General features: G+C 35.8%; 1 protein-coding gene across 1 annotated transcript in view; it reads right to left on the reverse strand.

Annotated features, from left to right (window-relative positions):
* Nucleotides 1-6,492: 6,492 nt before the first annotated feature.
* Nucleotides 6,493-11,006, reverse strand: part of LOC108767938 (uncharacterized) — a 55,201-nt gene continuing 50,687 nt past the window's right edge. The window contains 1 exon segment of the mRNA XM_083287374.1: nt 6,493-7,310. Within this exon segment, the coding sequence (XP_083143500.1) occupies nt 7,038-7,310 (273 nt within the window). The 3' untranslated portion in view covers nt 6,493-7,037.

Here is an 11,006-nt window from a genome sequence, read left to right on the forward strand (position 1 = left end):
TCAACAAATTGCTCGTGGCAATTAAATAATCAGCGTGCGCATCACAAACATATGAGAGAGGTGTTGCCCAACATAGGCTAGAGGCCTAAAATAAGAAGAAGAATATCAAATTGCTTGTCAATTTAATTTGTGATATCGCTACTCCAGCTTCGGTGTGTTTCAAGACCAACAAATATTGTAATATAATAGGTGTATAATTCACTTGAACTGAAAATTATATAAATTCTCAAGAAATATTACTAAGCATGGAGAACCGTCTTATATATATATAATTGAATATTTTTTACTTATATGTGGTTCTCAATTTAAAAAAAATTACTGTTTTTTTTAGTTTCTATGAATTTTTACACTTAAAAAATTACGAGCTGGATAAAATAGAAAATTATCTTCTCATTTTTGTGGGCCTATCACCCAAAAAATTTCTTAAAATTTTTGACTTTTTAACATAAAAACTTAAAAGTTTTCATCCCGAAAAGTCGAGAGATCTCGAGTTCGAATCCTGAGGTAATATTTTTCGCAATAAGTTCTTTATAATTTTTAAATTTAATTTAGGGCGAGATTAATAGTGTTTCAAATTGATTATGTTGAAAGTCCGAAAGTTATCGGCGCTTAATCTTATCTGAAATAAAATTTATTTCAAATGAATATATATAGTATTATTCGAAACATCTAACTTTGACCTTGTAATAGGTTGACGTTCTTTGTATTAAAAATTTTTCCCTATAAACTCGATTTCTAAAATTTCTTTGAGATTTTTTGGTACTAACAAGTAACACACTAGGGAAGTGATAATCACCGATTATTCTGTAACTGCGCATATAAGTAGTTCCTTAGAAACTATTTGACACGTGATTTTTTGTTTTTCCCCAAAAACGATATTTGGGGTAAAAATCACCCTTGCAAGTTTTGGGGTGAGTTAAAATATTATAATATTTTGTTATATAGTAGTATTTGTAGGATTTCTATGAAACTAGGTATCTAAGGGTTTTTAGTGCCGCTGATATAGAATTTAAAGTCAGCTTCTGAAAATTCAAAATGACGGATCTAATATGGCGGATGAATTTTCTAATTTTTTCAGGATTTTTATGAAACTTGGTATTTTAAGGGCTTTTCGAGCCGCTTATTAAGAATCTAAATTCAAATATCGAAAACTCAAAATGGCAGATCCGATATGGGGAACAAATGTGTGAAAAATCATGGGGTTTTTCATTAAAAATGGATATCTACTTGATTTTTTGGACGTTGATTAAAAATCACAATGAATTTTTTTTTTAATTTTTGAATGGTGGCTACAAAACGCATTTCAAATTTCATAATGCATAATGAAGAAGTTAAGACTCGATTTGTGTCATGTTATAAATTGAATATGAAATGAAATATATGAAATATATAGCAACTACTTTTAGCGTTACCCGGGAACAACGACGTGGACGCCATTTTGAATTTCCAAAAGCTGACTTCAAATTCTATGTCAGCGGCACTAAAAACCCTTAGATACCAAGTTTCATAGAAATCCTACAAATACTACTATATAACAAAATATTATAATATTTTAACTCACCTCAAAACTTGCAAGGGTGATTTTTACCCCAAAAATCGTTTTTGGGGAAAAACAAAAAATCACGTGTCAAATAGTTTCTAAGGAACTACTTATATGCGCAGTTACAGAATAATCGGTGATTATCACTTCCCTAGTGTTACTTGTAAGTCATCGCGGATTAGGGCTCGTCGTGTGACTCCGTGTGAGAGCGACGGACTCGTAACCGACAGGTTGCAAGTTAACAAACCCCGCAAATTTCGTATATACAGAAAAATTTTGTAATCCGTATTGACTTAGCAGGAATCACAAAGGAACTTTTTTAGATTTTAGGTGACTCTATAGCCGGTATTCATGGTCGGATCTTATATTTAAAACCATCTTAAATACAGTCTTAAGATGACCGTATTAGCATCGTAAGACATTACTTAAGACGATTAAAATAAGAATGAGAGAACTATGAATACCGCCTTTTGACTGAGTTCAGACATATAAGGACTAATATGTTCTCCGCCACTACTATTATTATTATTGTTAATATTACTACTACTACTATACTACTACTAGTACTACTACTACTACTATTACTATTACTACTACTATTATTGCAGATTAAATAAAATTAAAAAAAATAATTAATTTTAATTTCTCATAATTCCGTTATAAACTACCGCAATTAAAAAAAAAACAGATTCTTGTAAAATTGAAACTTTGTTTTATCGAATAATATAATTATTAAATATTTTAAAATATTTTTACGAACATTTTTTCGTAATAAAATTTACAAAACTTTATACAGTGAGCGCAAAAACTATTCATACAGAGGAAATATTTTTTTAAAATCTTATTTTTAAAAAATAAACATTATCCAGCAAAAAGATAAACATTATCATCATCGAATTGAAATCGCATCGATATCGATACGATAATTTCAAAATCAATTCGACGTCTATGATCATTTCTTGCTCTAGATAATTAAAAATTTATTCATAAAAAATAAAATAAACTGTATGCTTCTTAAAATTATATATACGAAGAAGATGTGCATTAATTATAGAAAATATATCATTTTAAAAATATAAGCGAAAGTTAAAAATTATATTGTTTGGACGCTCAAAAAGTATTCGTCCAGTCGAAAAATTTAGCTTCTAAAATCAGGAATACACGCAAAGCTCGTTTGTTTATATTATAGCAGAATATATTCATTGTATAAAATTACTAATTAATGCTTATATTTTACAAATAAGGCTTTTTTTTTATAAAAAAAATTTCCTTGTGCGAATATTTTTGCACTGTATGTTATTCAGCATCATTAAGATCTTTCTAAAATGCCTATGAGTATCATATTATTAAACTGGTTTTCAATTTAATTTGTGATATTACTATAGTTCAATCAGATTTTTGTTTCAAGACTGAAAAGTCAATTCGGCACGCAATTTAACTATTTAGGTAGTCAAATACCGATCTGCTCAACATAATGATTTGCCGATCCGACACGATTCTTTCTGGAAATCGGCGTGCATATTCTCGCACTGCCTCTAAGGCATTATCGCAGAAGTCGTGCACAAAAGCAATAATATTCCACCTTGAAAACAATAATATTCCGAAAATCATGACTTGTCTTTTATTGCGATTTTAAAACGAAGCAAAAACGAGTATATTTCTAAAGAACTCTTTTTTTTTAATTTATCGGTTTCCTACACCCTCCCGAAGTTTGGCCATTTAAATTCGGGACATCCGGCAAAATTCATACCGAATTATATATGCATTTTAGATGTAGCTTGACTGTTAAAGGCATTTATTCCTTACTTATTGTGTAATCACATTACGATCTTAAGAAATCTTTGTTTAACATTATTTTTTACGAACTTTTGTTCCAACCAAAATACATCGATATATCAATATAACGATTCGAAGATTGAAAGTTCCGAAAATAGATATTTTATTACTGCGGCAGCTTCATTATGGCGCAGGGATTCTCCGTCTATATAACATTAGCAATAATAATTTAAACTGTCAGTACATATCTCGAAACATCGATCGATGAAAGAAATACTGCTCGCTCGCGTAGAATAACGACTTAAATACAGCTGTAAATGCAATAACTATAAATACAGATTGTTTACCGGTTTCCTGTATCGCTAAGGATTTACGAAGTTTGGCACTCTCTGTCAAGTTTTTACTTACGGTTCTGCATGAATACATGCATTCAGTGCATCTCGTATTCCTCGCATTAATTTATCTATTTACACTCACGTCCTCGAAACGCAAGGCGTCAGGATACTTCTGGGAAAGGCTCCAAGACTGCGCTGTAGTCTCCCGCTACACTTTATTTACATCACCCGAGGAAAGTTAGTTTTTATGGCGAATTGTTTTTATGGCAAGAAATATGTAATTGCAATGAACGTAAATGACACGCGCCGATGGCGATCGGCACATCGACATATTGAGGACGATCGATCCTCATCTCAAGCCGTTTTCTAAGTTTTAAAAATCACTTTGAACCACATTGCGTGCAACTTTCTAAATAGCCATTGTGAGCAATTTTTCAGCTAAATCAGCTTAATTAAAATAAAATTCATAAAGCAAAGAAACAGACAATAAATTTTTAATGAAAAGTATCTCTCCCCGTAGAGTTGTGAAAATTTCTACAGTTTTGAATCGACCAGTCAATAAAAAAAATTATCCGTCTTGTTAAAGTTGGCATCGATCGTCCTCGATACGAGCGTCGTCGCTTTCCGCCGGAAGCGCGTCCATTTAGCTCCGTCGTCTCCGGCAGACAATACCTCCATTAGACGATTTCCGATGGACGCCTTCGATTTCTCCGTCGCTTCTTTCAAATCCGTTATAAGATAGTTTGGCCTGAGAAATATCTCGTCCTATCCTCGTCCTAATCGAAATGATATTTACGGATTTCCGCGATTGAATCCTGGCCTTCGGCAACGCCGCGAAACTGAGATTCTAAGGAACTATGTCGTGATTCCGGTCGAAAGAAAAGAGAGAATAAAAGAGATACTCTTGCCTCGTCTGTCGACGAATAAACATGCGATATAGAGTCCATTTCATCAATATATCTTATGCACTTTCTATCATATATTTTATGTATTTGTATATAGTTTTATGTACATCTCTTACAGAAACTCGATTTAATACTGGTTCAAATTACTACTGACATTAATTAAATAAAAGAGATCCTATATTCAAAGCAGATTTTAGCTTAAATATTTCTGTGTAAATTTTTATATACATATCTGATTCTATTCATAATTGCGTTTGAAGATCAAAAAAGATTTCAGCGCGCGATTTGCAGAAGATATGAATATAAATTCACATGGAAATATTTAAGCACTAAGATCCGCTTTAACCGAACATAGGATTTCTCTTATTTAATTAGATTTATTCTTATCGATCCAAATTCGTAATATAATTATTTATTATTGAAAATTACTTACTTTGAATATTAAAAGCACTTAAAAATAGTGCCTCCATTAATCGATTTCCGACCAATATTCAAAATAAGTAATTAATTACTTCCAATATTAAATTTCTGTATGCGATATGTATGAAATCATTGCGTTTAATCATGATTACAAAAGAATAGTATTGAGCAATACTTGAGATCCTATTTTTGTACCTCAAATTACACGAAATATGATAGACATAGGTTTCAAAAATATTAATGAAAGAACTCTAGAACGATATATTTACTCTATCGATTCATCAGGCACAAATTTGAAATAAAACTTAACACAAGTTCTCTTCGATCACGTTAAAAAGATTTCGTCTCTCTCTTTGGGATTTACAATTAACTGTTGTCAACTATTCTCCATAAAAAAAACATAAACAATGGAATTTTCCAGTTTTATAAACATTTGAAAATGTATGGTGTAGAGAGTTACATAGTTGCTCTCTGTAATTCAAATTCAGAACACTGTTAGAAATTTTGTAATGAATTTAAGTAACAGTTGTAGTAAATGTAAGCTTGTAGTTACGTAGAGAGAGTAACTGTAAGCTTGTAGTTATGAAGTAACTGAAATGTAATGAATGGTTTAATTGAAAACTAAGTTACAGTAGTATTAAATGTAATGAACGTATGCATTAAATTTCACGTAAATTCACATAAAATTTGATGGAAAGTATATTACATTTCATGTACATATGTACAAAAATATACTTTTCAATTACAAATACATTAAATTTAATGTAATGTAATTAAATTTAATGTAATATCATAAAGTTAAATTCAAATTATGTAACTTAAAAGCAGGGCATAGGAGAGTTACTTTTCTGTTACTTTTACAGTTACTTTTTATAGTAAGAATTTGATAATGATATTGAAATTTTTTATGACTGTAATGATGACTAATTAAACGCTGAAGTTACGCTAAGGCTAGGAAAATCATTTTGAAAAGTAAATTCACCATTATACGTGTTACTTATTGAAAAAACGAGTAACATCGTAAAATTATTCTGTTAGAAATTACATCAAAAAACAAGTGACAAGTTGCGAGTTATTTTATTCAGTAACGAATGATTTTTCCAACCCGTTATAAGTACCTAACTATTAACTGTTCCAACTCTGGTGTTACATCATAAAAATTTCACAACATCATTACCAAATCGTTATAACAACAAGATGATTAAGCAAGTGAGTAACGACAGTTACAGTAACTACTTACTTCCATTCCCTGCTTAAAAGTACATTAAATTTCGTGATATTTTTAACAGTGCATGTATCAAATTTCATTTGATCATCACTTCTCAGAAAGCAATGACAAACTATCGAGAGAGAGTATCTTTGCCTTCTTCCAATAGGTCTTTTGGAACCAGCGTTAAAAAGTAAGTTCCGTGAATATATGCAGAAAAGGTCACCATTCTGACAAGAAATAACGGACTTGAGAAAGAAAGAGAGAAAGAGAGAGAGAGAGAGAGAGAGACGAAAATACACGTCTCGTATGCTTTGTTTGAATTAAAGTGGAATAATTTCCCACTCAAAATTCTTAGTGTCGATATTCGAAATGGCAAGTATAGTAATCGAACCTAGATCTTTTATTCGACAAGCAACTCAAATATTTTCGTATTCACGATGTCGCGCTTTCAATCACAATATAGGGAGTACCGTACCGTCGCCCAGTCGTTGTCACGATTTCCGAATTTTCTGATTTTTCTTTTGTATATCGGACTCATACCCGAAGCTTCGACCGTAATTTGATGCGAAAAACGCCGCGCTATTACTATTCCATGGCAATTTACTCACTGGTATTAGCTTCCTGCGCATAACGTTAACACGATCATAAACATTTCGAAGTTTCAAATTCAATCCTCCGATGCTCAACTCGATGACGAACTTGAACAAACCTAAGTCGATTAGTCGGTGTCGCGCTATTCTCTTCCTTGGATGACTTCATTGTATGACCTCCATCTTTTTCGGTCTCTCCTCGAAGTCTGTTCAGGACAATCTACTCGATCCTGGGTCCTAATCCAGGCAGAGAACGTCTAGCTACGCTTCGGAACCGCTTGAACATTCCTCAGCTTCCGGATCGATGTGTTCCTCTTCATCCTCCTCCTCGTGATGATAGTCGCCGGTTTCCTGCTGCCATTTGCTGACATGATGCGTGTTTTTGTTGCTATTGTTGTTAGCATTTCCGTTACCACCTCCGCCACCGCCTCCGCCACCACCACCTCCACCACCCGATTGTTGTTGGGCCTTCGCTTCTTCTTCCTGTTGCATCCGCTTGTGTTTTGTCCGACGGTTCTGGAACCATACTTTCACCTGAAACATCAATGATATTGTTGCGATTAATTTTTTTAAAATCTAATGTAATTCTGTAACACAATTATTCCAATAATAATCGTAGTAGACTAAGATATATACGCTTGAATTAAAATCCCTTCCAAAAAAATGAATCAGAAAATAATTACCTCGAACAAAAAATAGTTATACAAAATTGTAAGTACGCAGCGTAATTAAGATCACCTATGCTTTATTTTGTAAAAATTGTTATGAAAATAAATATTTAAAGAATGGCAAAAAAGATTGGCCACACACAAAACTTTATGACTAAATGTTTTTGTCATCCGGCAAAGCAGAAACATCCACTTTATATAAATCAGATCTAACTTCATAAAATAACATAAATAATTAAGTTCAAAAACTCATGATTATTAAATGAGCTTGGATATTTCAAGATCCTTTGTTCATGATAGGTAGGATCTTATTGAGAGAAAGTGTAGTTACGGATTTCTGATCGTTTTGGTGGAGGAAACGCGCCGCAGAAGATAATTCTCCGACGAACCCGATGGAGGCAGAAGATACGCGACGTTCAACGAGAGGTAATTCGAGAGTGATCGTCCCCAGCGAGTACCGCCAATCGATCTCAGCGGGCCAATCCCTCCGTCGAGAGACAGGGGGCGAATCGAACCCCTCGTTCTTGCCAGGTTTGCCAAATTAAGTGGCAACTAGTTATAAGCCCGGTCAACCCCCTGATGTATCAAGGAGCCCTAACGGGAGTATCCGGTTACAATGGTACGTGTCGTTGGGCTCTGGAAGAAAAGGGGACGAAACGCGCGTAGAAGGGGGATCACGACAAACTCGATCGGGACATTGTCCTGGAATTGACTGTTAGATGTACGCGCTGCTCGTGAGAAAAGGGTTGAATAGGCTCCATTTTGAAGCTATCTACGCGGAAAATCAGCATTATGACACGAAAGAACACACACGCGCGGTAAAAGGGGTGGGTCGAGGGTTGAACGGGGATGTTTGTCTAATGTCTCGGATGGCTGGGCGGTTTTGACAAGACCCGGATTAGCTTCCAACACGGTGAACTTCAGCAGTGAGATGAAACGAAGCGTATGATTTCACGGTTTCGAAGCCATTATGGAAAATTACAATATGAATGAGATAAATAACATGAATTTATTATAGTATTAAAAATTTCTTTCGTTATCAGCGCGCGTATTGGATTCTTTTATAAATGTTATTAAAGAGAGATACAATAAAGATACATTGAAGATACGCTATTGCTTTTATATAAAAATTACTTAATTTATCTTAATTGCTAACTTTCTAAAATAATATAAGTTTTAGTAAGATTATATAAGTTTTAGTAAGATTTTAATTAACACAAGTGAACTTAAATCAAAGCAATTCATTTCTTTATATTAAAAAAAAAAGTTAGCTAAGTTACTGTTACAATGAATTGTTCTCGCGCCACGTTGAATCTAAATGATTTAAATAACAACCCAAACCGAAATATTTCGCCTTTAAGCCAACATTAAATATCTCATCCCTCGGGACCATCTCAAGGTTGTTATTTACCACTGACCAATCGAGACGCGAAAAAGCAGGGACAAACTCGTTGCTGCGTACCCGGGGGACCGCATTGAGGGGGTTGCAGCACTTAACGGGTGATTAAGAGAGCAAATAGAGAGAGCAACCCCTTTCGAACAGACCATACTTTTAGGCCTACCCTTTCTCCTCCCCTTCTCTTGAAAGTCACCCCCGTTACGTCCCTAGACGTCACCTCCAGGAGCGGCGTCGCGACGCTTAATCGGGTTACCCCCGTTTCGTAATCGCCTCCTGTCAACCCCCGGGGTTGCCATGGCGATCGCAGGCGGTCCTGAATCCCGATTGGCGGATCTGCACGCACGCGAAAACCCGGGCATCCCCTTCCGCACGCTGTATCCCCCAGGATGAACCAGACGCTTCATCCCCGCCGCGAACCAACCCTCTCTCGCTCCCTTTTTATCAGTCTGTCTCTTTCTCTCCCCTTTTCTCTGCTCACACCAACGAGATACCTGGATTTACACTCAGTTTAACCGCTCCTCACCCCTCGCAACTGCAACCTCTGTCTCCCTCTTTCTCTGTGCCCTCCATCGACGCTAGTATTTCACGGATGCGCACGTTGTAAAAATCCTATAAAAGCTTCCAACACGTTCGACGATTTATACCCTGATATATTACCCCGCGGAGTTTAATGCATGACGGTAACACGCGATTGGGAATTCACCCCTGTCAGGCGTCGAGAATGAGCGGAGATCAACGAGAAAATGATCTGATGCTAGTTGGTTGGATCCCTTGCACGTTATCTCAAATGTCGAAAATCACTCTGTGAAACCATAATTAATCGTTAATGAATTAATGAAACTGCTCGAAATCGGACACACGGTCGTAGAACTTTACTCGCAATGACCGACGACTGTCGACCGAGATACGGTATTTTTCTTTTCCTGCAGGAATACCCTGGTAATTTAGTTCCAATCGGATCGCATTAAAGTACTTCCATCAAAGTACTTCTCTACTTCTCCCGCATATTTGATTCCTCAGTCATATTCGCCTGCTGATTGGCTACTTCTTCCGACCATCGTCTCGTCTCGTACTGCCAAGATTACACTTTATTCCCTCCACTGTGTACCTGGCTTTTATATTTCGTCCCTCTAAAGAGACCCGTGAACCGTCGGATGAACACACAGTGAGTATATGTACGACTGTCATGGGTACGCGCTTCGCGTATAAGGTGTTCACCTGTCACTTAGGCGCGTTATTCCGGGAGCAGCTTCAATTACGTGCCAGGAAGGTAGGCAAGCGGCGAGAGCGTGCTCGGCCTTTATCCTGCGTTTGCCGCGGCCAGGTAAGCGAGGAGCCAAGTTAACGCAGGTAAACGCGGCCGAATGCGTACTCGTTATCTCACGAGATCGACGGACACTTTTCTGCTCGTCTGTATTACGGAGATGCGCGTTCATCGAAAGGTCTCTAACGCACGGTGAAATTCCTCATCGAAATGGCGGCTTTGATCCTGGCTCGAAACTCAGATGTTGATCGTTACTTTCGATACGATTGCCGTCTTATTTGCAAGTTTTATTCCGATACTTCTTGACTTCAATATCATCGAACTTCTCTGATTAATGTGATCCTCACACATATTTTCGGAAAGATTAAATCTGTAGCATTCTCCATCATAATTTTTAGTTTACTCGAAGATCTGGTTGTTTATATTCTTGAACGGAGGAGGGGATTTCGCAAGAGATATAACTTCGCCATCTTGTATAAGTTACAATTTTATCTTCACCGTAGAGTGAAGTCGTAAATGAATGAAATACCAGTCGAAAGGGGTTAACGGGAAATAAATAATTCGCGCGTCAAAGGTAGAACTCAACAACAACTCTGCAAGGAGTATTACCTATAGTCGGAATAGAATTCTGCAAATAGAATTTTCTAATTTTAACGCAGCAAATGTCGGAACAGCAATGCATCGTGAGTTCATTATGCATGTGCTGCCCATAACTGATCATGAATCACCAGGATCGTTCACATCCAACGATAAGTACACACATACATGTATTATATACAGGGTGATGCTTTTAACTTGAGACATTCAAATATCTCGAAAAATAAGCACACTACGAAAAAAATGTTAAGAATCAAAATTTCATCATTTCGAGGGGGACATACAATGACGTTAAAATCAGA

The sequence above is a fragment of the Trachymyrmex cornetzi genome, unplaced genomic scaffold (genome assembly GCF_001594075.2).
Source record: "Trachymyrmex cornetzi isolate Tcor2-1 unplaced genomic scaffold, Tcor1.1 scaffold74, whole genome shotgun sequence".
Lineage (NCBI taxonomy): Eukaryota > Metazoa > Arthropoda > Insecta > Hymenoptera > Formicidae > Trachymyrmex > Trachymyrmex cornetzi.